Raw genomic sequence first — 26,522 nt, 5'->3', positions numbered from 1 at the left:
TTCGTCAAAAATTACAGCTTTCTAGCATTGATAGTCCCTAAGCAAAAACGCGGACGGACGGACAGACAGACAGACAGACATGGCGAAACTATAAGGCTTCCGTTTTTGCCATTTTGGCTACGGAACCCTAAAAAGTAATTACGATTTTCCTTGTTAATTAATACGATGTCACTATGACGTTTACTGTGAAATGTTCCATGGTGGCTCATGAATTAAAGTCCTAGACCGTACACATCATACGCGACGAGAAAGTCGTATTTCACTTGTTTTAAAAGGTACCCAAGTTTCTCGGTGTAAATTTTAAAATTAACCACTATATAATGCTATTTTAAATAGCATGTTTCCAATCACGTTGCCAAGATCTTCCTTTATCTTGGGAACGGAACTTTATTTTTTTCTTATTTTTTTCACAATAACTGTTTTACCTAAACGAATATAAACAAACGGACTCAATGTCTACATTTTTAAACTAGAATATTTTTTTACAGAATGATGCCCAGAATGTACGGGGTTCGAGTGCAACACCCGCCGCGAAGAGGAAAGGGAAATAACTGATACTATTTATGTTTCGCATCACTCTTTATGTATTTATCCTTTCTCCTTTGATTTTCCACATAGCATGTAATATCACAATACATATCAGTAATTACATTGCATATCTACCGATGAGATGATGACTTATACATGTAGATATTTATATGAAATAATAATAATCAGTGACAATAAAATAATAAAGTAAGTAGTCAGGTTTTGTAGTTAAATGAGCGAACCTTTGAATCGCCAGTCGATCTGATACCAAGTGCACAATTATAAACTTTCTCCAATATTAAAAGGATAATAATATTTTTTAAATCAATTCATCAATCAGGTATAATTAATCTCTTTCGATAGCTATGCAATCGTGTCGGCGTCACAATATAACAATACAGTGACCGCTCATCTATGTCCTACATCCTAAGTACCTAGTGAGCATTGTAAGCATCCCTTCCTTGGACGTGTGCATTTCACGTAGGGAAGTTAGCAAGTTTGTAGTTATCTGCTGTAATTTTATAATAAAATATCTGTTGCAACTGTTGTATTAATTAATGCCCTTGAAATAATTATACATGACAACCAAGAATTTCAATTTGTGGTGATTAATGTAATTCTGTTCTCGAATTGGAAGAAAAAATACTACATGAAATTTTATACTTTAATTAAACATAACATTTTTTTTTATTCATCTTTTCCAAGTTGCAATGAGAGGTGGTATGAATACTAGATCTTGGTTCTCTTAAATCTTGATGCACATTCATAAATGTTTGGTGTCTTGTTAACGATAAGGCGATACTATTGCATTACCTAGCCCAAGTAAAGAGTAGAAGCGGAATTAAAAAATGATATACGAGTATTATTAGAAATCTATTCAATTTCAATTTTTACAACAGGCGTGGAAATGGTGGTATAAAAACCGAACAACGAAAAATAATAAAAATAATTCAAACCTCGGCGAGGTGTTAACTAGAAGAAGAAATGCATTTGTTAGCGCAAAGCGGCTAGCTCTGGTCCATTAGGTTGGAGTCGACGCCAGCGGTGCCCGAGGAGTCCTTCAGGATAGACTCGAAGATAGGCTGCAGGTCGGGGAAAGACTTGATCTGCGTCACGAAATCCATCAGGTGGGGATTCTTGTCTAAGGGAAAAAAGAAAAAAAAATACATTTGAAGTTTTTATATAATTACTTTTTTGGGAGTTTTCTCCATTGAAAAGCAATTTTTTTTTTATTTGACTGGATGAAAACGAGCAAGTGGGTCTCCTGATGGTAAGAGATCACCACAGCCCATAAACATCTGCAAAACCAGAGGTATTGCAGATGCGTTGCCAACCTAGAGGCCTAAAATGGGATACCTCAAGTGCCAGTAATTTCACCGGCTGTCTTACTCTCCACGCCGAAATACAACAGTGCAAGCACTGCTGCTTCACGGGAGGATTAGCGAGCAAGATGGTGGTAGCAATCCGGGCGGACCTTGCACAAGGTCCTACCACCTACAAAATTTGGAAATGAGTCAATGCATATCAACGTCACCTAGATTCACAAAATTGGTATGTTGTGTTCTCTAAAAAAAAGATAAAGATCAAAATGCAGCACCAATTTTTAATAATTGACACAAATGTAGTATATTACACTTGTTTTATTATGTATCTTTTTAAGGTTCCGTACTTCACAAGGAAAAAACTGAACCATTACAGGATCACTCGAGTGACGGGTAACTTTTTTCCAGACCCCGTGAATTCATTAAAACAAAATCAATCATAGTTTTGTATTGTTTATCTATGAGAGATTAATTTAAAAACGAATAATATTTTCAACAACTTTTTAGCAAGATCGAATATTTGTATATTTACATGTGTGGTCGCTATATGCAATATGCCTGGAAAAGTTTTAAAATAGGGTCAATAAAACAGTGACCTTCTGATGTTACGTACCAGCCTCTGGTATGTGCAGCAGCGCGGCGGCGGCGCGGAGAGCGGACCGCTTGAGCTCGTCTTGTTTTTCGTACTCCTGCTTTACGGAGTTGGCCTTCACTTTCATGGTGCAAGTCGCGCGAAGCGGTTCCACTAGGCTTTCAAGCCCTGAAGTTATTAAACAAAGAGCATTTTTTTATGACTGCCGGCATCTGCTTTCATAAGTTAGAAATCCAAGGAAGAGGCCTTTGTCCAGCAGTAGGACGTAGACAATGGCAAATCATCAATTGCAGCAACGCAATCAACTATTAATTATTTTACGAAGTTAATTAAAAAGTAATAATTAAAAATAATTCAGATAATATTTATCGCTAAATTTTGTTAGTTAACTTGGCTTTGCCGCGCACGAATTAGTTTTTTTTTTTTTTGGCATTTCGGGATCGAATAATATCACGAGTATTTTTTTCGGCTTGCCAGCTCATCTGGTTGTGTCCAGGTAGGTTGTGCCCAGGAGTAGGAGTGTTGTACAAATTGAAACTTACTCTGCAATACAACAGCGGGGCATAACTGCGCCAGCCTAGCGCACATGAGATAAGTCAGCATCTTGATGTCATAGTGATCCCTCAGGCCATCCTCCACGTGCCGCAGGAACTCGAACACGTCGAGTCGGTCCAGGCACGTGCCTAGCAAAGTGTACATGCACTCGAACGCGGCCTTGCGGAGGTCCAGGCCGTCGTCTACGGAATGCTTGAACGGACCCATCTCTACTTCGCGGATCAGTTCTTTCTGTTGGAGGAGAGACACGTTTAAAATTAATTCGTTATAGCCACATAATCAAGGCCGATGTATGGAAGAAAATATCAGACTATTTGTTCCGACTTTAAAATTTGTAATGTCAGCTGCGCCACACACACACACACTCCCAATATGTAGTAATAGTTCTAAGGTTATAGAATACACGCAGTATGTACTCAGAACCAGTGCATATCACTTGTGTCCCAACGCTCACCATCATCCTGAAGGGCGGTGAAAGCCGTTTTGACATTTGACACTAAGGGGCTGTTTCACCATACATTGATTAGCGTTAACCGACGGTTAAATGTGATGCCGTCTCTGTCTATTCGAACAAAACAAATAGAGACGGCATCACACCTAACCGCCAGTTAACACTAATCAATGGATGGTGAAACAGCCCCAAAGTAATGTTAGAAAAGTTGGGATGGGGGCTTTCGGCAAACTTTCCGACGTGTTCAGGGACGAACGAGTGCCTTTAAACCTCAAGCGCCGCACATTCGAACAGTGCGTCCTGCCCGTAATGGTTTATGGAGCCGAGACTTGGACGCTCGTCCACCGACTACAAGTCTCCCAAAGAGCTATGGAAAGAGTTATGTTGGGAATTTCTCTACGCGATCACGTCCGGAACACCGAAATACGCAAGAGAACGGGACTAACTGACATAGTAAAACCATATCCTCTAGGAAGTGGGCGGGCCATATTTTCCGTAGGTTCGATGGAAAATGAATGGGCTATTACGCGGTAACTATGCAATTTTCCGGGGCAAAAACTATCCTTTGAAATCCCCGGGACTCAAACTATCTGCATACCGAATTCGACCTGAATCGGTTCAACGGTTTAGACGTGGTAAGGTAACAAACAAAACGGATTTATAATATTAAGTGAGCGTTTCAACCGGTCGGTTAAACGTCATTATCATTTTTTCATTCATTTTTCATTCATCCCACGTTTATTAGCACAACCCAAGGACAAAATGCATAAATTTTGATCACGCTCCATTTAAAATCGGTATTGTCTAAAGACAAAAAATAACCACGAGCATCATCTCTTTTAATAGTAATTTCCGAAACGGTAATGACGAAATAAAAAACGCCGCAAAAACGCTGAATATTTACCCGGATATCTGTATTAGGTCACCTTGACTTTGGTCTCGCTATAGATGGTAGGCAGCACGGCGGGCAGCAGGTCGCGTATGAGCGACGGCTTGTTGTGCGCGGCGGAGTTGAACGCGACCAGCGCGACGCGCCGCACGCCCAGCGACGGGTCGCACAGCGGCACCAGCAGCTCCGACATGCACGCGCGGAGCAGGGGGTCGATCGCTTGCGGCTGGAACACCCAAATAATTACAACCTTAGACGGACTAGCGTGGACCACAGTTATCATATTATCAATATAGATAAGATAGACAGATAGGTTTATTTATTACCTTTTGAAAAAATACGTTATAAACACACGTCAGATAATTATAAGCAATTCACAAAAGGATTGGAGTAAAATTAAATAATAATAATAATAATTACAGGTAAAAACTAGAAAATAAATATATCGCATGGACTATCTTAAGATTGTCATTTTTAATACACATCGTGCACTATTAAGGTCACAGCTCATTACATCCACCCGGCACCTCATTAGCACCGCCTCGTCTCGAGCGGTTAGTATTCTGCATATGGATTTGTATGGGTGTGTGCTCACTACATCAACTCCGTAGAATCACCGGATCGCCTCACTCGCGAGATTGCCACACGCGGACGGCGAGTGAACCACTCGGTGATAGCCCGCTGCTCGCCGCCATAGGTACTCAGAAATTCGTGGACCACGCGAGGTCCACTCGTTGTCAACGCGGCGTCCACCCATGGACCACCTGTCGACAAGTGGACCCCGAAAGTCGAGACGGTGCTAGTCGGGTGCCGGGTGGCTCTAATGAGCACCTTTAATGACCTTTAAGCACTTTTGATGACTGTACTTTCTGTAGACTTTTCTGGGCTTAGGGCTAGGTTTTTCTGTGCCAAATTTCAAATCAATATCGTCACTAGGAGTGGGTGACATTAGACTTGTAAGGTTAAACTTTTAATGTTAAATAAAAGTTTCATAAAATTACGAATGAATTACACAAGCAAACAATATTAAAGTTAGTTACCTGATCGGATATAGTGAACTTAACAGCGGTAACGGCGGTTGTTCTAGTGAGAGGTTCAGGTGACTTGAGGAATTCCTTGAGATGTGGCAGTAAACTTTGAGGTTCTAGCAGACACAATTTTCCTAAGCACTCGGCGACCTAAAAAAAGAGAAAGTCAATGACATATTCCAGCGACTTAAATTTTGTATGCAATATTCAGGGCCTGTTGCACAACTCACTGATAAGGTTTTATTATTTTGTTAAAATAAACTTAGACGGTATCTCATTATATCTGTCAGATCAGATACGAGTCCCCATATTCTTTTAATACTTACGACATTACGAGATCCTTCCTCCGCGCATTGGCAGTGTTTCGACAGTTGGACCCAGATTTCGGGTATAAAAGGTCTGAGAGCTTCAACGCCTTCTGGGGTACACGATTCGCAGGAAATTATCTACAAAAAATGGGACAAACATTATGAAAATAATACTTTCTGAAATACACTTTCATATTCAGGAATTGTATAACTAAATCGTGTTTACTATTTAATTATGTTAAGTATACATGTGAAACCCGGTTCTCTATCGTTTGCCCGAATTTCATATGGCCGAATGTAACGTTTTTAAGAATTTTCATTTGCCATAAAGTAATTTATTACTGAAATAGTAATTTCTTCAGAGTTGATATTAAACTAACCTAACCTAACCTACTGCATTCTATATGATGACATTTAAAAAAATCCTGAAAACAGCACGGTTCTATATATTTTATGCCAAACGATGGTATGGCAAGTGAAATTCGGGCAAATGAAATTCGGGCAACTAAAGGTAAACGGTGAAGTCCACCTAAATTATGTTATTTTGCTAAGTTGATTTGTTTATTGTAAGAAAAAGATAACGAAATAAAAGTCTTACAAACTTACCTCTCTAAGCGAATGCAGAAGTAAATATTGTCGTTTCGGCTGCGCCTCGATCTCGCCTAGGATGAACGGTAGGAACTCAGGCAAGTTGCCGACTGCGACGGACCCAAGGGCGTAACTCGCGGCTGATTTCACTTCCTCGGATGACGGGGTGAATGAACTTAACAGAACCTCCTTAAGGTTCGGAATGGAGCTCAGATCTCTGTTAAAGGACGAGAAAAGTAGACATCTAATTTCTGTTCTGTATATTTTGACGTTTTTAAGGGCGTCCGCTGCGTTAAGCGGGTGCAAGGCGCGGGCGCTCACGCGGCGTGCTTGTTTCATGTCATCTAATAGAGCAGCGCTCCGTGAGGCGGGTGAGCTGTTCTATTAGATAACACGAAATAGCCACGTACACACTATGCGGCAAACCGAACGGGTTTAGCGCGCCGTCCCATTTCAATGTATCGCTTGAGAAAGAGATGGCGCGCTAAAACCGCGCGGGCAGCCGCATAGTGCGTACGTAGCCTTAGATATGTCATGCCAGGTCAACATGTTAGGTGATCGCTTGTAGACTCACAGGACGCAGTCAAATGCAATTCAATTTATTTAATTCAGACAAAAATCCATATAAGGTTAGTAACAATGTGCTATGCGCTAGTGTTAGCATGGTACATTTAAAGCAAATAACAAAATATCAGACGTCTTGGCTATAGGTGGGTATGGAGTTGTATCCATTTCCGCAGGAGTGGAGTCCCACCGGATGATAGTGCCTCGGATAATAAGGTTTCTCAGCTTTAAATACAGGTTCGTGATCGTCGCGCTACTCACAGATGGCGCCCTATCTCAGCGACGGCGAGCAGCGCGAACATGTGGTGCGCGTCGGAAGGCGGCTGCGAAGCGTCCCGCAGGAACCCGCGCACCACGTCCAACGCGTCCGACCCTCCCTCCGTCACCACCGCCGCCACGCACTTCGCCAGCGAGTGAAATGCCTGCACACGGTAAGTGAAGTGATTCTCTAGTACACAATGGTCATTGTGGCGCGCAATGGCGATGAAGAGATGGCCGTACATGGGCTACTACGTACGGGGGTCACTAAGATGAAGCAAAACCAGGCGGTTGGCTCGACTGCATAGTATTATTCTATCATCTACGTTATGTTTATTGTTTGAAATTTTAAAGTTAGCGAACAGGAAAATAACAGGCTTCGGTTTTTTACTGCCTTTTACGAGACCCACGGGAAGATATCGGTCCGTCCTATTCTAAAACTAGGCACGCGACGGACCATGTACTTCAAGGTGAAGGAAAACATCGCGAGGGAACATGCACAGATCTGCGAAGAAATTCAATTGTGTGAAGCTCGCACTCTGCAATGGTGGGCTACTACGAAATGCGAAATCGAAGTTCGTATCGTACCGTGCATCTCATGCTCGTATTAAATAACATAATCGTCAGCGGGACGGCAAGATACGAAAGTAGAATTTTGCACTTTGTATTATAGGACCTGGGCCCAAAGCTTTATTTAAGGGGGTCTAAGCCTCATTAGAGGAGGGTTATGTGCCCTTCAGTGGGACGTGTAATAGAAGATGATGATGAAGCAGTTGCGGATGCAGTTATACCTGTACCTGTTTGATGTGGTGCGCGGTGGCGTTGTGTTCGTGCACGCGGTGCACGGGCGCCACCAGCAGCGCCAGCAGCTCGCGCCGCGAGCAGCCCGCCACGTCCGCCGCCACCAGCGCGCTCAGCACGCCCAGCATCGCCTTCAGCGCGCCGCCTGTACACACACACACACACACACACACAGCCTTTAGCTGGGTCACAGTACACACTCGATTTCCGCAGCAGAATGAGGGTTTCTTAACAGGCGAAATATCACTAAAGGCCGCCACATACACTTGCAATTTCGAATCGAAATTTCGACTCGAGATTTCGAACGCAATAAGGGCGGCCACATACACTCTGAATTCCGTTTCGATTCGAATTTCGATTTAGATTCGAAATTCCGATTCGGGATTCCGAACGCAGTAAATTCATACAAATCTATGGACCTACCACATACAAACAGTAGTTTTCCGTCAGAAGTTCTCTCCAATTCGGAATTCCGTATTTCAGAATTCCGTAATTCCGTATGGTTCCTGTGCGTTCAAAGTTATTTCGAATTGATATAAACGTACGTGTGTGACGTATTAACGGAATTTCGATTCGGAATTTCCAATCGAAATTACTAACAGGCCTGTCACAGAAACCCTCATCCATCTAACATCTCTATGCCTCTGTAGAGACAGGCTGCCATTTGGCGATAGGCCAAAACAGCTGTGACCAAAACAGCTGTGCTACTAAGTCACAAAAGGTAAAGTTGGCTCACAAACACGATAAATGATCAGTAAAGATCGCCTATTGACACTGTAGTTGGATAGAGGTAGCCATCGTAAGGTCGAAGAACAAATAACCTTTGGGGGAGGAAGGTCCTCGAGTGGCGACCACGAACCGTAAGACGAAGCGTTAGCAGGCCTCCTACCAGGCGGACTGACGACATCGTCAGAGTTGCGAAAAACCCGATGGATGCAAGTGGCGAGCTGTCGTTCATTGTGGCGTTCTAAGGGGGAGGCCTTTGTTCAGCAATGGACGTCTTCCGGCTGATGATGATGAACCTGAGGTCGTGGGTGAGCAAACCTCCGCCAAGTAACGCCTGATTCAACGCATTATTTGTCACCAACATGTCGGCCACTGACCTTGCAGCAGCGGCGACTTGGCCAGCGCGAGTATGTTCGGCGTGAGCGCGGCGCGCGCGTCTCCCGTGAGCGCCGCCGGGCAGCGCAGACACGCGCCGCGGATCAGCGTCAGCGCCGTCTGCGCGCAGTGCAGGTCCGCCTCGCACACCAGCGGAGGAACCTCCACTAGCACCTACCACAATAACTAGCATTGAATAACACACAGACAGACAGAGTTACTTCCACATTTATAATAGTTATTAAGTAGGGAAAGTAGGGATTCTGCACCAATTAGTTATTACGTTGTAAGAAAAAACACTCTGAAAATCAGCGGTGCACAGCTTGGCTCTTATTTCTGTCTTCGGCACCACACCAGTCGCAAGTAGATCATGTTTTTCGGTTGTTTCGTGAGCAGATGACCTATCTTTACTTATAAAATCATGGTTATACGCTATGTTGTGCATCGTATCTCACTTTGAATGATAAAAAGCGGCCAAGTGCCTCGCCCAGGACTTGCCCATGAAGGGTTCCGTAGCAGCAAGTAACATAATCTAAAAGTTTCCTTTACTTTACGATTTATTTTAAGTTACAGGAGTGGGGACACACATTTTACTACTTTGCAAGTGTATCTCGCGCAAACTATTCAGTTTAGAAAAAAATTATATTAGAAACCTCAATATCATTTTTGAAGACCTATCCATAGATACCCCACACGTATGGGTTTGATGAAAAAAAATGTTTGCGTTTCAGTCCTAAGTATGGGGAACCCCCAAAATTTATTGTTTTTTTTTTCTATTTTTGTGTGAAAATCTTAATGCGGTTCACAGAATACATCTACTTACCAAGTTTCAACAGTATAGTTCTTATAGTTTCGGAAAAAAGTGGCTGTGACATACGGACGAACAAACAGACAGACAGACATGACGAATCCATAAGGGTTCCGTTTTTTGCCATTTGGCTACTGAACCCTAAAAACGTTAAACCCATACATACTCAAGCCAGAGGTGTCAAGTAACGTAAAACGAAAGGTGTTACTATTCGTCTCAAAGGTACGCCTTTTTTGCTGATTCATAAATTAACTTGTAGCTCTTTTCAATCAATAGAACAAAACAACAACAAATAATATAAATAATAATAATATTAGCAATCTGTAGCTCACCTTTCCAAGAAGCTCTATGCTAATGTCGTTACTGTAATTGTGCACCAACGTATCAAGTAAAACTAGTGTAGACAATTTTAATGCTCTCTGGTTCTTTCTGAGGAATGTCCCTAAAATTGGCACAGCCTCGGACTGAAACAAAAATACAACAATTCCTAAAAAGTTCTAGAAAGAAAAAACTTCTCGAGTATGGCAGTGAGAGATTAACTTCAGTAACTTACCAATATAGGCCTTAAATCGATTCTCAAGGGTGACGAAGCTACTTTAGTTAAAGCTTTGACCGTAGTAAGGCGAGTTATTTCGTTACGCAGACGTTCTAAGAATATTGGCAGACAAATGGGCAGCTCATTCTGGAAGAAAAATCAAATATCACATTGTGTACACAAAAACGAACACGCCCGGGCCCACTCTTACTAGTCCGTTTCAATAGCCATTAGCGTAAGAAAGGTCAAAGCATGCTTGTTGTGAGTTAGAGGGATGGCAATAGCTGTTGAATCCTAGTGTATCTTTATTGCGGGTAGTAACTGGCAGTTATCCCACCGAAAACTGGCAGATTATCGACCAAGACATCAATCTACATGCCGTGTCTTCAGAATCATCAAAAAATGTAAGGAGCCTCTTTTTCCCAAATTTAACTTGAATTAAATTTCAGATTCAGGGATCAAATTATTAGAATGTATACCCAGTCATCATCATTTGTGTTATTTTACCCACACCGCACAACCATTATTGCCAATACCTGGGCTGTCTTTGAAATGAATGGACCTGGATACTCCAAAATTCGAATCATATTATCCCTCTAACTCCGCCACTAAATACCTACTGTTAGCGTGAGCGAGACGGCACGATACGAAGGTCTAATTTTGAACTTCGTAGTATAAGACCTGAGTATTTACCTGTAAATAGTCCCCAAAATGGCACAGTAACTGTCCACAGGTGGCAATCGCCCGCTCCTTAACCTCTTGGTCCATATCTGTGGCCCGCAGTCTGACGAGCGTGCACTCATACATCGGCAGTATAAACTGTTGCAGCTCTTCTGGTGGTGGCTCTACTACTACATCGGTGTCGATTTCTTCAGGGTTCTCTTTCATGTACATATCTAAAAAACAGACTTTTTATGTGACAGCGAGGCTGACCAATTAAAGGTAATTCTCAAAAATAAACTGTCTTAAGCCGAAGACAAAGCCATGGTAGCCTAGTGGTTCGACCAATGGCCTCTCAAGCAGAGGATCGTGGGTTTAAACTCGGGCTCAGATCACTAAGTTAATAATTTCAATTTCAACTGTCGTAAAATCAACGTTAGAAGTAGAGTTGACTTCTGCTTAGTTATATTGAGAGAAGCTGTTTGCATTTAGTAAGCGATTATGTTTAATCCCTTCGTTTATCAGGCCATAACAGCAAGCCAAACTAATAAAAAAGTTTTAGCTCTACTAATTCATAGTTAAAGAAGAGTACTCATAGTCACGTCTTTGAGACGGGTGCTGCCACCAACGCAACCATCTACAAAAATATTCCTGAAAAAAACCGGCCAAGAGCGTGTCGGACACGCCCAAAATAGGGTTCCGTAGCCATTACGAAAAAATTAAGTAATATTTTTGTAATGATTTCGTATTTTATACGGAATCTTCCAAGTTCAGGTAAATTTTATACCTTAGGCTGGTATTTATTTTTATACTACTAATAATTTTCAAGCAAACTTAACCGTTATAGTTTTCTTTGTAAGTTTGATATTCTTACTAATGATCCTGATTTTTTTTTTACTTTTCCACCCACCTGTTTAGATTTAAGAGGGGGGGGGACGTTCGATTTTAATGAAAATTTGCACTTTAAAGTTAAATATTTTGCAAACAAATCACTGAATCCAAAAATCGTTTTAGCAACCCCGTAATGGTTTTAAAAGACCTATCCAACGATACCCCACACTATAGGGTTCGATGAGAAAAAAAAACACCCCCAGTTTACGTCTATGGGAGGTGCCCTAAAAAATTTTTTTTGTTTTTTTTTATTGTACCATTTTGTCGGCATAGTTTTCATATATATCCGTGAAAAATTACAGCTTTCTGGCATTGATAGTCCCTGAGCAAAACCGCGGACGGACGGACAGACAGACAGACAGATAGACATGGCGAAACTGTAAGTGTTCCGTTTTTGGCATTTTGGCTACGGAACCCTAAAAAATAGAGAGACACCTTGTATAGTTAGTCGGTTAATCCAATTTCACCTACCCAGAGGCCGCATAACTTTGACCAACGTTTGCAGTACACGCAACGCTTCGGCCGTGACCTTGTAGAAGGGGTCATGCACGCAACCCAGGACGGCCGGCATCAGTGCGGCTACGTGCCCGCGCATCGCCGACACAGGGTGCCCTCGCACCAAGCACACGCAGAACACTAGCGTCTCGATCTTCATTGATGAAGCCGTTCCTTTGTCACTGGTGAATAAGAAGGGTAAGAGTCAATATCGTCCAGAGACGGGGTTGGACTAAAGCAAAGGGGGTCCCACACAAAAAAAAACGTTAATGTTATTTTTCATCACACTTGCTCGTAAACAGTGTCATAAACATGCAGGCTACCTTGGTTGCAACCCCCTAAATAAAACCCTCGACTTTAATGTGCTTGTCATGAAGCCCGTGGTCGGTAAATGAGTAATTGCGCGTACTAATTTTCTTGTCATGAAGCCCAAGGTCGGTAGATGAGTCAGTGCCCGTACTGATGGCGCTGCGCGCGCTGCTGCAGGATCACATACACACGCGCGTTGTGGCGCATGCTGCGGGAGGGGGAAGCGGCGCTACCAAGAGCGCAGCCTAAGGTATCGCCAATATTTGGAAGAATTATATTTTTTCTTTTAGAAATATAAAATTTTACTCGCAAATGTGATGAAAAACATTGTATGTCGCACGGGCGATACTAGAATTACGAACATCGACTCATTAAAGCCCTCAGTCTTCGACTTCGGACTTCTAATAGACTCTCGTTCGTAATTCCTTATTTACCGCCCCTAATACACAATGTACTATTATTATGGTCACTATTTTAAATGATTGCATCGTATAAAATGCGCAAATATAAGCATATTTTATCTGGAAAATATTTCTCTGCGGCCAACAATGGCGGTAATATCCGCTCAAATTGTTCTATATATCTATATGGCTCTAGTTGTGACAAGGCACGAAGCACGTAAACTACGCGGAATAGGAGCTGCGGCTGCGAGCTCCGTCTACTTTGAAACGTTATCCATGATTTTTTTAAGACGACGAATTGGGCATTTTGGTGAAAAACATCTAGTTTTATCTCAGCAATTACAAAACATATCAAAGTGATATTTGAAAACCTGATTCTTCATTTCAATGACATTGTTTTCCAAGTTGCCGAAACACGATTCGTAAAATTTTATAGCACAGAAAAAAATATCAAAGATACCTCTTGTAAGACAGGGATTTGCTTGTTACAGGCAACCCAGATCAAATTAAGATTCCAAATTTTCATATTAAATTAGTTTTAACCCATACTTCAACCTTCAAGTTGGATTTTATTTTATTAAATTGTAATTTGTAGTTGAAACGACAAAAACCGTTTTGTCGCTTACGACATTTTAATATAAGCTAGCGCGCGCTCGTATTTTGTATGAAACCCTATGAAACCAGTCCCCTCTCAGCGCATGCCTCAGACCGCCGCCGGCGTTGTCAGCGACGGACCTATGCTAGTCGAACTGCCACGCGCCATCGATCGCATATAAAATAATACCGAGCAATAAATGGGAAAAAAATGTCGGATCTTCAAAAAGGAAAAAGAAAGGTTGTTTAATTCATAAATGTATGGTTATGATTAAGAAAAGGTGAGTAATCATTATATTTCTACAGTTCACTGGCACAAAACGTAAACAAATCGCCATGACAACGTCAGTTCTTAGTTTGTCGCCATGACGGTTCATGACATATGACATACTAACAAAATAATATGATATTTACATCGAAAGTAACAGAGCTATATTTCCAAAATTTATTGATATAATGTGATATTTTGGTATCTTACGGACATTTAAAAGGCATTCGATTACGGTTTGTGCTAGTGCTGCATTCTGACGGCAGAACATTGCAGTAATATTCCCTATCTGCTTCTAGTTTTATACGAGTATAATAGGTAATACCTAAGTACTTACCTACTTTTTAGATAGGTAAGTAGGTAGGTAGGTAAGGTAATTAATAGTTAAAAATATTCTAAAGTATGTGTGTGAACCAATAGTGAACTGCAAGTACCTAAGTACGCGAAAACATTAACTTCTAAACTTTAGAAATCTAAAGGTACTGTAGAAAATCGATTTTATTCCTTTAATTATTGCAATTCAGTGTTTGTACAAAAAGCCATTGACTATACTTACAAAACTATTCATATTTCAATAAGCAGTAACACAAATAATAAAAATACATTATTATCTTTCAGGAAGCAATCATTAGAACAAAGTTCTGAGAATAAAGTCATGGAGCCGTCTTCGAATTTAGGTGGAAATAAAACAATGTCAATCGATTTTATGCAAGGGTATGTAGTGGTATGTATCCATATTAATTTTAAAGATCTACTTACTTTGAATATCAACTCAAGTTAATATCGCTTCATTTTAATTTCGTTTCTTTAGAAAACGAGAAAATTCGCCAATGTATGCAGTTACAAAATGTATTAATCTCGTAAGATTTTAGTACCTACCTGGGCGTTTTCACAAAAAAGCGTATTCATTCTTTTTTTCAATTTTGGAAAAATATAGTTTTTCCTTCTCAGAATCAAAAGCACAATCGATTCCGATGGTTTAAAAAAAAGTCCCTATGAAAAATGACAGTTTTGTAACGTTTTTTTTTTCATACACTCGGTATGGGCGTCACAAAACTGACTTATAAAGTTTATATGAAAAAATTAAATACATTTTGAAAGAAAAGGTACACTTTTTTTTGAAAACGCCTACCTACCTACATAGTAATTATAGTATAATTAATAACAAATTCAAGTTAATAAATAAGAAAATTTATTTAAGGACTGCAGATAAGAATAATAAGGACCTTCTTGAAGAAACTATGTAGGTCTACAGCTACAGTAAGTATTTCTTTTATTGCCAATTTTTACGTGAGCAGAATAAAGATCATATGTTTAGTGTATGTTTGAAACTTGTAAAAATGTTTTTTTTTTCTATTATAGATAGAAATATAATGTGAGAAAAATAACTCATCTGTCAACATAGTATTAGAATGCGCATCTGAAGTATCAGTAAGTTTTGTATTAACTTAAAGCCAGTAAACGAATGTACTTTGGTGTACAATAAAGAGTCGGAGTAGTGTATTGTTTTGTACTTAGGTTCTAAAAAGGTTAATTTTAAAGATTTAAGACAGCTTTTTTCTACTTTGCCTTTTTTTACTGTGATTTCACTGTATAGTCAGCACCCAAAGTAGCGGATCATTTTTTTACTTTGTCGTATTAGGATATTGCCAAATTTGTATGGTGTAAGTACGTTGTTGTATAACGACAAAGTTTAAAAATACGCAGCTACTTTTGATGCTGACCGTACTGATCTGTGGTGTTACGAATATTTGTATTGTACTAAAAATAACACAGTTGAACCTTAAATAAAAAGTTGACCCTTACAATATCTAGAGTAAAATAAACGTTTGTTTCAGATTGAGACCGAAAATCAAGATTTGGGGCACCGAATAATTGATTTTAATCATTTTATAATGGAACTTGTAAAACTTTCTCAGCATAAGTGTTCGTTTGATTGCAGAGTAGCTATAATGAAATTAGTTTCTGAAAATCAAGTACGAGTAGGCTTGCAATCTGAGTTTTCGGTGTGTAGTACGTTGACAACTCAAATTATGTTATGTCAGTTTCCGAATAATAACGGTGTTAAATTTGGGTAATTCTGGGAAAATACAAACGAACATAAATGCACGGAAAAACCAGAAAAAGAGACCAGCGCTTTTCTGATTTTTCTGATCTATGTTTCAGTTTGTATTTTCGATGTGGATTTTACGGGATGATCGTAAAAGTAACAAAATTTGGAGTTGAAATAAAAAAAATAAAAAAAGACTCCAAAAACCAATCTTAATTCTGGGAAGAATAAAATACAGATTAATTGTTTGGTGCCGACCGTTGCCGGCGGTGATGGCGGAAAAAAGGCCTTTATTTCTAAGAGTTATCTCCTTATATACTAGTTTAACAACGCCCTCTTCGGGCTGTTTATAGAACTTATTGGTTAAATACAGCCATTGGCAGATCTTGTAGATCTAAATGAATAAATTTAATAAACGGCTATAAATGATTGTGTTGTCTTTTAATAATGTTTGTGTAAATAATATTTTTTTTAATATAAATAAGTAAAATGTAAAATATAAATACCTATGTAAATTAGTAAATAACTGTGTTAAGTGTAAATAAGTAAAATATTAATATTAAAAAAGATAAATATAAAAAAATACCTGTAAAACCATATGTTTGTATTATTTACTTTTTGCTCTGCAGTACTTGCCTACATTTACGGCCCGAGATTTCTTATGTCTAATGGGTCTCAACCTACTTACTATCAAATGGACAATATATGGTGGCAGGCGAAATCTATAAATTTAATTTTTAATACAAGCTCTTGTCGACTGTGCTTTTTGTGGATTGTACTTGCACTGTCATCCACCCTACATAAGTACCTATGCCAAATTCCACGTCAATCAGACCACTAGAAGCGAGTCAAAATTCACTTGCAATATTTGAAGACTTCCCTCGATTTCCTTAGAATCCGATCATCAGATCCTGATTTGGTGCATATGGGACCTAATTGAAAGCATTACTAGACGAATGATGGAGTTCTGAGGTAACAAACATAAAAAAAGAAAATACAACCGAATTGATAACCTCCTCCTTTTTTTGAAGTCAGTTAAAAATACTCGTGATTTCATTACCTACTGCTATTTGCAAAAAAACTAAAAAAAAGTTGTAAGGGCAACTCTAAGACGTCTCTGTCTGTTTTAGCGCGCTGTCTAGGCGCTGTCAGTGTAACATACGGTCGACTGTGACACGCAAGCCACGTAAAAAATAGAGGGGTGTGAGCGGGTTGCGGGGTACAAACGCTCTGTTTTCGATTAATTGTTTAGCGATGCGTCACCTTAAGTCCCAGGAATTATTCATTTTCCCGCTTCCTAAAAACTTTTAACAAACCATAGACATTATAAACAGAAAAATTGAAAAAAAGTTACGCACGCACTGCGATAAAACAAGGGGCATTTAGCTGACTGTATGAGATTGACTGTTGAGGTCCTCTCAATTTCACATGCAATTGATTCAAGTTTTAAATAGTTATCATAGCCGGAAATAATGGATTTCAATACATTTATTAAACTTCTACGCAGGGAAGTGTTGTTTTAAAAATTTAAATATCAAAAATGAGACACTTCCGGTGTTCTACTTTCAAATGGAAAGCGATAATTTCTGAGCAAGTTTGATAAAAAGTTAGTGTACTGACGTGAGGGCGGGCGTGAGCGCTCTGATGACGCGCGCGGCGTGGTCAGCGAGGCAGCCGGGCGCGGCGGCCAGCAGCTCGCGCAGCAGCGCCAGCGCGCAGCCGCGCGCCCGCACGCTACGCCCGCGGATCACGCGCAGCGCGCCGCGCACCACTGCGCTCACCTGGACGCAAACAATAGAGAAACACTACTATAAACAATGAGGGCCACAGGCGAAATATCGCTAGATGGCGTTAGTATCGTGAGGTTTTTTGACGTTACGGTCTTGCTTGCGATTGCCTAATAACTAAATAAGCCAATTGCAAGCAAGACAGTAACGTCAAAAAAACCTTACGATACTAACGCCATTTAGCGATATTTCGCCAGTCTTTTAGCCTTCATTACTTTGCTCGTGGCAGCTATTCATGCAGCTGGGTCGATCAACTTTTTCTTGTACCTCGCTATGGTTACGTCCCATGGACAACCATTTAAAACAAAGAGTTTCTGTATGTTTTCTGTGGTTAAGATTTACCGAGCGTGCATTTTTGTGAAAGTTACAAGCCCATTATTTTATGGACTATCTCCTAAGCACCTTAGTAGCATATATCATAAATAACGGTTTTTTTAAGAAACTCTGTCACTGATCTCTTGGACAACGGGACAGAATAACAAACATGAAAAAGTTAAATTGACCCAACTATCCCCACCACCACACTACACTTACGCGTTTCGAGTTCGTGTGGTTCGTTGATATGTGTGTGTTCTTAAAGTGTGGAGTGGAGGCTATAAAACAACAATTACCAAACTTTTATAGCAGACGGCTTCGTATTGGCTCGGCCTAGGTACTAAACGCGTACAAGTTCACATTGGCTCGGCCTACTAAACGCGTACAAGTTCGGCAATCAGCTACGTGCCCTCCTCTGTGATAGTGTGCCTATTAATCTCTTAAAACACAGAAGTGACAATAAATCTAAAGTTATCAACAATAGTTTCATACCCTCTGTAGAAGCAAAGCCTGCGGCGAGTTGTCAGCCGGAGTAACTGTCAACTGCAGTGAAGGCGGGGGGCGCGTGGATCTTAGAAGGGCCGTATACGCACTCAAGATGTCGCATTTCACGTTCTCTTCTCGCTCTGGTTGAACAAATTATCGTCATGTCAGTTAAAAGATGTGATCTGATTCACTTAATCCAGGTCCGTTATCGGAATCGACCCCCTTTTATCAACTTCGACTCCTTTATTAAATCTGGCTCTGTCTAGCGATCATTAATTCGTCTGTCCTGTAGCGAAGGTTAAATACCTAAACTTACTTACTTTGCATGAGTTGAAAATTTTTACATGATTTGCCAGTAACACTTTGGCAGAGGCAGAACACTTGAAGAATATAAATGAAGCAGATACAAAATTCAGATCTATTGTCAAGAAGACATTAATATCTAAGGCGTATTATAAAGTTAATGATTATATCATGGACAGGGATATTTGGAAATAATTCCGATCCGCATTAGCGATCACTTCAAATAGCGAACCTACTGTGTTAAAAATAAAGTTGTGTTAAATACTTGTGATGTATACATATCATTTAATAATATTGTAAATCTGTTTAAAAAAATATACCTCGTTGAGTTTCTTGCCGGATTCTTCTCAACAGAGGTTTTTCCGAACGAGTGGTAGATTTTTTTTTGACATTCATAAGTGCTTGTTATAGCCTAAATTGAATAAAGATATTTTGACTATGACTTTGAATAAAGGTGAACGAGTTTCCGGGTGTGTCCCGGGTTCGAATCTAGTAAGAAAGTCAGGAGTATTTTGTGTGTTTGAATGTTTGTTTGAGTCGTACAAGATGATTAGTGAATATAAACATGAACACGACGAGATAGCTTGAAGAAAGCGAATTCACAATACCGGCGGAATGAGAGTTATCGTAACAGGCTAGTTGGCGCTAGTATTGTGAACTTGTGAGGTCCGATTGACAACTTTGACATTTGAGTCATGATTGTGATTGGTTAAATAACTAAATCAGCCAATCGCAAGCAAGGCTGTAATGCCAAACCAAACGGACCTCACGATACTGACGCCATCTTGATCTAACGGTATTTCGACTGTCAAAAAACCCTCATTACGAAGGATTTACCGACGATAATAAAAAAAACAGCCGTGACAAACGAGTATGAAACTGAGCAAAATATCATTCAATAATATACGAACTTAGAGCAACGCGGGCTTCCTACGGAAGGGAGTAGCCATTCGCCGCGTTCCCCTCTGTCAAAGTACAAGCCCAACCGGGCATACGAATTTTATAAAACAAGGCGCGCTCGGATTTCAAACTAGACTGAATCGAGTCGCGCGAGTGAACGCTGCAGTGCCAAAAATGCCGAATTGTTCAGTTTTCTGATGTAAAAAGAGATCTGGGACATCAAGCTTGCAAAAAGATGGTGTTACATTTCACATGTAGAGTATATAAGTAAATTGTTATCGTATTATTGCTATTTAATTACATTTAAACAACAAAATCATACATTTTATCACAATATTATTGTCGGATTCGTTTACTTACACGAATTATTAGTGTATTGTTGGATTATTTATGTGTTAACGATGTTATTACAGTCTGTTGGCAGTTTTGTTTTTGCGTGTAAGTGTGCGGAACTGCACTTGTGTGCACATTTCCCTCCGCAACAAACGCCAGAACTATTTTAAAGGTAATCCCTTCCGGTAGGGAGTCCGCGTTGCTCTAAGTATACGAAGCAGTAATTAGCAAAGACTACCCGAATTATCGTTTTATTTATATTTTTTAAACTTTATCAACGTTATCTATTGAGATAACGAAGGTTTACATGGAGGTTTATACTTAGAACACATAGATAGCGTCAATTTCTGCTTCACAGGAAAGTTTTGTTCAAGTGGGAATGCACTTATGAAAGTTTCTGTACAACAGTCTTCCCAAAGGCTGAAATGACTAGTGAAAGGCATATTAAGAAAACAAGTCAGTCTAAATTAACTCCAAAACCAGCCAGCTCTTCACTGTTTTCTTTGTCTTTCTTTTATGTAATTATTCTGTCACTGTTCCGAATAAATCTATTTTCTTTCTTTAAAACTTAAATGATTGCTGTTTAATTCTTACCTTTAAACCTAGCAATCAAAGCGGGCGAAACAGTGTGGTACATTTCGGCTAGTAATTCATGACGAGTAGAAATTACAGACTCCAGACATTTAGCCGCCGCACGTCGCACCTGCAATAAATAAATAAATAGGGTTAGTTAGGTAAGTATAATCACGCAAAATAGGCGCACTTAGACGTCGAGTTGCGGAAAACAGCCCGCTAATACCTATACCTAGGTAAGTATAATATAAATAATTATTAAATCTGATGCTATGGGGGGTAGTGCGACTTCATAATCATCAATAGCAATCGATGTTTATGAAGTCGCACTCATTCATGGAGTAGAACTATGGTTGTAAAATCAGCAGTCATTCTGTCTCACCTTCCAGGACATATCATCGTCATCAGAGTACTCTTCGGAGTCAGAGTCGGGGTCAGCATCCGGAGTGGCAGTCTCGTCTTCCATTTCCTCGTCCTCCCCGCCACCGCCTTCCTCCTCATCTTCGTAGTTGTAGTTGGGATCGTATGTGATCATCTTGAGGCACAACTCAATGATCTGACGAAAAAAGCATTATTTTAAACAAAAAGTCAAGTTTGTAAAGGCTGACCAGGAATATAAAAAACCTGACGCGAGGGCAGCAGTTCAACGTTTTATATTGCAACATTCTTTACACTTTCTATGTAGTGCCTACCAGACATATTGACAATGGTATTGGTGATGTTATTTAAAGGAATATTTTCTAATCCTTCAGACTTTTTCTATGACAAATACTTTTATACATTGTGAATTATTTTCCTTCCATGGCTTATGGATAATCTTCGGCATTTTAACACACAGAAACACAAAATAACACTTTAAAATACGACACGCAAACAATGTTAAGCTTTTATTAAATAAATTGACCCGGATAACTCACGTCTTAAATCGAGTTTAGCTCGACACATGTTTCGGGCTAATCCGTAGCCCTTCGTCTTCGGCAGTGTGCTGCAGTGCGCGTGTTGCAGCAGCCGCTGAGTCGCGTTGCTCCGAAGACGAAGGGCTACGGATTAGTCCGAAACATGTCGAGCTAAACTCGATTTAAGACGTGAGTTATCCGGGTCAATATATTTAATGTGAGGTCTCACGGTAGTTTCATGTTAAAAAATGTTAGCTTTGACAGCAATAGACAGATGACATTTGAATTTATTGTTACCAGTGCAAGAAATTAGTTCTATTGGTTTTCCGCAATATGGCGAGATTTTTTATAATTCAGGTCAGTTTATACTATTTGTTGGAGTTCAATTCACATTTCTGAAATGGCAAAGTCCTACATCTTTAACTGCATAAATTTTAAGTTTTCTGTTTCAATCCGTTATTTGAAACTAGCTGTTGCCCGCAGTTATATCTGCAAAAAATTAGTTTAACGTTATCCTGTGAGAACTACCCATTTTTCCAAGATTAAAGCTATCCTATGTCCTTTCCAGGCTCTCAAACTATCTCCATACCAAATTTCAACTATTGGTTTAGTGGTTTAAGCGTGAAAAGGTACCTAACAGACAGATACTGCCTCCATTACAATATTAGTAAGGATTCTAAAAACACAAGCATATATAAAATAAACCTTTTACCGTGGGGATATGGGGCTGCACTTCCTTGGGACACTTTAGGACAAATGCCTCCAAGGCTTGCAAGCAATGCTCGCGCAGTTCCTCATCTGCATCAGTAGAGTGTTCCAGAACTTGGGGTGCCACTCGCCACAGCTGCTCCCCGAATCTGTGCCCAGCTTGACGGCTGGAACATATCATAAAGATTTATCCTTACCTATTGTTAAGTTTTTTTTAGGCTTTTAGTGCACAGTGCACCTGTGTGACTATGCCAGCCTCATTGGAAGACTTGTGACTGTGAAGTACTGCAGGGCTACTACGAAACTCGAAACTCGAAGTTCGTATCGTACCGTTCCTCTCGCTCTTGTATTAAATAGTATAAGTGTCAGAGGGACCGCACAACACGAACTTCGAGTTTCGAATTTCGTAGTAGCCCTGCTGTTTTTGCCAGAGCCAAAAGATTATGTAAGGTAAGTTTAGTTTAGTTTATTTATTCATTCAATATAAGATTAAAATATAATTTACATAAATGTCAGTTAAGTATAAGATTTTATATTGAAATCGTCAAAGGTATAAATAAGATTAATAATAATATAAAATTAAAATTCCAATCATGTCAATATGTGAATAAAAATTGAAATAAGATTGGTTCTCCTCTAGGGATCATCGTGGTATTACAAACATGAATACACCATGTGCATATTGGTACCATGAAAACATTATCACAACAACAGAATGGTTGTTAGGTGACACAAAAAATGATTTTCTTTATTTTTATTTCATTCTTAGGATTAGGTTTTTATAATAGTTATAAAAAGTAAAATATAGAAGAGAACATACAAAATAAAAATATTATAAAAACCTAACCTAGTTTGCTGCCAGTAACGGGGCAGGGCCCAAGCTACCGGTGGTCAGGGCCGCAGAGTGAGGAACCTCCGGACGATGCGTGCCGTATCCAGAAGTACCGTCTTCTGTATCTGGCCCTTGATCCAGCCATCTAGCGAGAGTCTCTTGAGATGTTGGTCGAGACACTTCGCTATTAGACCGTTTGCCGAAACGACTATCGGGACAATGATCGTCGAGTCAACATCCCACATAGCAGTCACCTCGTGAGCCAAGTCAAGGTACTTGCTGAGTTTGTCCTTCGCTGCCTTCACGAGGTTCTCATCATGTGGGATGGTGATGTCGACGAGCACTGCCTGGTGATGTGATCGATCTGTCAGCACGATATCAGGCTTATTGGCTACAATAGTCCTGTCCGTGATGACAATATGATTATTATTTGTTTGTATTTATTTCAAGAATTGTTTTAAAATCTTACCACACTGAAGCAATACACTGAATGTGTGTGCGACTGACACTTGAAGATGTTGATGAGCCCAATCCTTCCAGCAGGTGATCAATGAGCTTATTATACAGAGATGCATTGCAAGACATCACCAAATGGGAGAGTGCAACTATAGTGCGTTTACGGACAGCCTGGAATAACATGTTTTTTTTTTAAGTTTAGGTTTTCAATGTTTCACAAATAATGAGATGAAAGAAACTTCTTGACCATTGGTCATCTTTAAAGTTGGCAGTTGGGTTGGTTGGGTTGGTTGACATTGGGCATTTCTTATTGGACATGCCTTAAGCATTCATCTTTTTGGACATTAGACATGCAAAGGTGTATTAAGTTAACACCATGAGTCAAGATTTATATTGTATTTATCAAAAGGCATAAATAAATTGTTTTATGGTTCATAATCAGGATTTGTAAAATGTGAGCAACATTTATTGAAGTGCTAGGTTTGTCATAATAAATTTTTTATACATCATTTCAAACAATTTTGCTTGTATTTTACAATAATTGTTCTTAATTAATTAACTACAATGTTTACAGTATTGAGCAGCTTTTGTAGCAAGGAAAGTATTTTTTAGATTTTCTGTTATGATTTACCTGTCTAGGAGATGCCAATTGAGGCAGCAAAGAATTCAACAGCATAGGATGGAATGAAATCAACAGTCCACCAAATCTGCTTAACAGATCAGCCAAAATATCTAAAGCCTCCAATTGAACAGAAACATCTTCTTGCTGTAAATAAAAAAAATGTATAAAGAAACTGTTCCAGTTGCAAACCCAAAATATCATTCAAGCCAGTTATAAATATACATAGAAGATTCTCAATTCTGTCTGCTCTTTTAATGCAAAATGTGGTATCTGAAAAAAAAGCACTTCTGTGGTAGATTCTGGCCTGCAAAAGCTGTCCACGCCTTTTTTACGAATCTTTAATCTGGTATCATTTTTGAGACTGTCAAAATTGTCATATCGTCGATCTAGATTGACCCCAGCTTAGATAAATTTGATACTTCTGCTGATAAGAAATAAATAAATTATTTTTTGTTTAATTCAATCTACCATCCTCAAAATGCAAATGTTATATATGCCAATCTGGTCAAAATGGTCCAAAAATTGATGCGTCTGGACTATACGTAAATGGGCAATTTACCAAGGGACTCCTAAAGTGCATCATCAACTTTCACACATTACTATCTGAATTTTGATGCAGCTTGAAGAGTCCCGAATATAATTTAATATCTGGAAATTTTAAATAATGTCTAAGTATCAACATTGTTTAATCAGTGTACAGCAAGTGTTGTCAGCCTCATTTTTTTTATTTGCTGTGGTTTTTCATGGACAGCTTTTGCTGGACAAAGTATCCATCCATCTAATGCAGAATGTCTTAAATTGAAGTGTTTTTTTTTCTGAGACAGCCTTTTGCCTTAAGAGAGCAGAAATGGTCCTTGAGCTTAATGTTAACTGTACAAAACAGGTTTATTTTTTACTATAAACGATAAATACCTTCTCAATAGCACTACTTAATCTGCCAGTTATCTTCTTGCATACATTAGCAGCCAGTGTATTTGAACCTAGAGGCAGTTCTGATATGACAGTCTTCAGACCAATGCTACTAATGTCTCGGAGCTGCTCAGTGTCGGACAGCATGTTAGCACACAGGGTTTCCACTATGCCCTCCACATGGTATTCCTTTACTTTATTTACAAGAGGGCCAAGACTGGAAATAGATAATTTATTAATAATAGCTATTTTATTTATAATGAATAAATTATTCATGCACAAGGTAAACAAATCTACACACATTTTTTACAGTGAGCAAGTGTACAGGAAGCATCTGAACTTCTCATTGATGAGAAGCATATGGAAATGAGATAGGTACTTGTGGCACTGGCCGCTGGCCAAAGATAACAGACATAACACATAATTATTATTATTTTTAAACTTATCAAAACAAACTCGCTGTTCATTGTATTATAGGTTACTGATAACCAACTCACCACTTTACAGCTAGGTTTTGAACTTCACCATTTTTATCTTCGAGCAATCGAAGTAGCATCTTCACTACTTTTCTCTCAGAGTCGTCATCAAGTTTGATGCTGTCCTTTTGCAGCTCGGTCATCAAGTCATTTGTAGCCATAAACCTGAAGTCCTTGTCGTTGGACGTCATCTAGAGGTATAATTTTAACTTTCTGTATCATATTAACTCTTGAATATGCTAAACTATATCCAGAACGCGAACGATGCCGGCTTACCTTCTCCAAAAGATTCGCAATTTGGTAGGATACACTAGCCATTTTGACAACTTTGTGGCTCTTCCAACAGAAAATTTAACTACTGTAACCAAATCACTAACAAACAATTCTAATTTTCACACAGAACAAGTGAGAAGTAAACATTTGAACAATTACTAAATTAGGCAGTCGAAAACCACCGAAAATAATAAAAAGATTCCGCCTGATGATGCTCCAATGACCAATGAAAATGAACAGAATAAAAATGCAAATGACATGACATGACAGTCAGTTGACTTGCTCACAAAAAATTGCTTAGTCTGTGCAAAGATATTTAAGACTTACTTTTAGAAGCCCGAGTTACTCTTGATCAGGTGCGGCCAGACACAGCCGTTCGACGCTCGTTTCCAGCTTCAAATCTGGTCACGTAACCCTATTTTGAATTTCCCGCTACTCAAAAAATTGACTGCTTGCAGGAATGATCTTGGTTTTGGAAGCTGATTTCTTAACCTGCTTTAGTGGCCGTCGTGGCAGTAGTACAAATAAAAGAAATTGGAATTCAATGAATTCAATGAAAACAAAAAAAGGGTTTTTTTCCCAAATTAAGAGGTTTTTTTTCGACCGATAAAGCTCCACATTTTCAGCTTTTTCGCTATATGTCACGTGACCAGATTT

General features: G+C 39.4%; 2 protein-coding genes and 1 long non-coding RNA gene across 13 annotated transcripts in view; 2 read left to right on the top strand and 1 right to left on the bottom strand.

Moving 5' to 3' along the window:
• LOC141437754 (uncharacterized) overlaps positions 1–1,070 on the top strand; it is a 31,620-nt gene extending 30,550 nt beyond the window's left edge. For all 9 annotated transcript variants that reach the window (XM_074101252.1, XM_074101250.1, XM_074101251.1 and 6 more), the window contains exon 40: positions 489–1,070. In XM_074101252.1, the coding sequence (XP_073957353.1) occupies positions 489–551 (63 nt within the window). In that variant the 3' untranslated portion in view covers positions 552–1,070. The remainder of the gene's footprint in view (positions 1–488) is intronic.
• Positions 561–26,112, bottom strand: Cand1 (Cullin-associated and neddylation-dissociated 1). Of its 2 annotated transcripts, none has more exons than XM_074101257.1 (24): positions 25,869–26,112; positions 25,614–25,783; positions 25,120–25,333; positions 24,217–24,351; positions 23,599–23,756; positions 22,302–22,464; positions 21,076–21,249; positions 20,715–20,823; positions 18,591–18,724; positions 17,617–17,777; positions 12,351–12,556; positions 11,022–11,224; positions 10,347–10,475; positions 10,126–10,257; positions 8,988–9,159; positions 7,875–8,029; positions 7,087–7,247; positions 6,280–6,478; positions 5,692–5,811; positions 5,378–5,515; positions 4,375–4,563; positions 2,985–3,228; positions 2,464–2,610; positions 561–1,669 (listed from the first exon to the last, which is right to left on the bottom strand). In XM_074101257.1, the coding sequence occupies exons 1-24, from the start codon at positions 25,908–25,910 to the stop codon at positions 1,536–1,538; spliced, it is 3,789 nt and encodes a 1,262-aa protein (XP_073957358.1). In that variant the 5' UTR covers positions 25,911–26,112; the 3' UTR covers positions 561–1,535. The 2 variants fall into 2 exon arrangements, with proteins under 2 accessions (XP_073957358.1, XP_073957359.1); XM_074101258.1 differs by having other exon boundaries at positions 7,881–8,029.
• On the top strand, positions 12,579–17,473 carry LOC141437760 (uncharacterized). 2 transcript variants are annotated; one of them, XR_012452417.1, is made up of 4 exons: positions 12,579–13,959; positions 14,565–14,670; positions 15,148–15,206; positions 15,785–17,473. It is a non-coding gene; the product is annotated as an uncharacterized lncRNA (long non-coding RNA). The 2 variants fall into 2 exon arrangements; XR_012452416.1 differs by lacking the exon at positions 12,579–13,959 and having other exon boundaries at positions 14,126–14,670.
• Positions 26,113–26,522: the final 410 nt, after the last annotated feature.

This window comes from Choristoneura fumiferana, chromosome 18, assembly GCF_025370935.1.
Source record: "Choristoneura fumiferana chromosome 18, NRCan_CFum_1, whole genome shotgun sequence".
NCBI classification, from domain to species: domain Eukaryota; kingdom Metazoa; phylum Arthropoda; class Insecta; order Lepidoptera; family Tortricidae; genus Choristoneura; species Choristoneura fumiferana.
The sequence above is the reverse complement of the archived record's forward strand: the minus strand, read 5'-3'. Positions and strand labels throughout refer to the sequence as shown.

Bases quoted from the DNA above. Each gene is read 5' to 3' on its own strand.
- Cand1 (XM_074101257.1), bottom strand. From the start codon at position 25,910: ATGGCTAGTGTATCCTACCAAATTGCGAATCTTTTGGAGAAG. The intron at 18,725-20,714 runs GTAAGAATTAAA...TTGTTCAACCAG, and splicing joins TTTGATTGCTAGGTTTAAAG to AGCGAGAAGAGAACGTGAAA. The intron at 10,476-11,021 runs GTAAATACTCAG...TTTTTCTTCCAG, and splicing joins ATTTTGGGGACTATTTACAG to AATGAGCTGCCCATTTGTCT.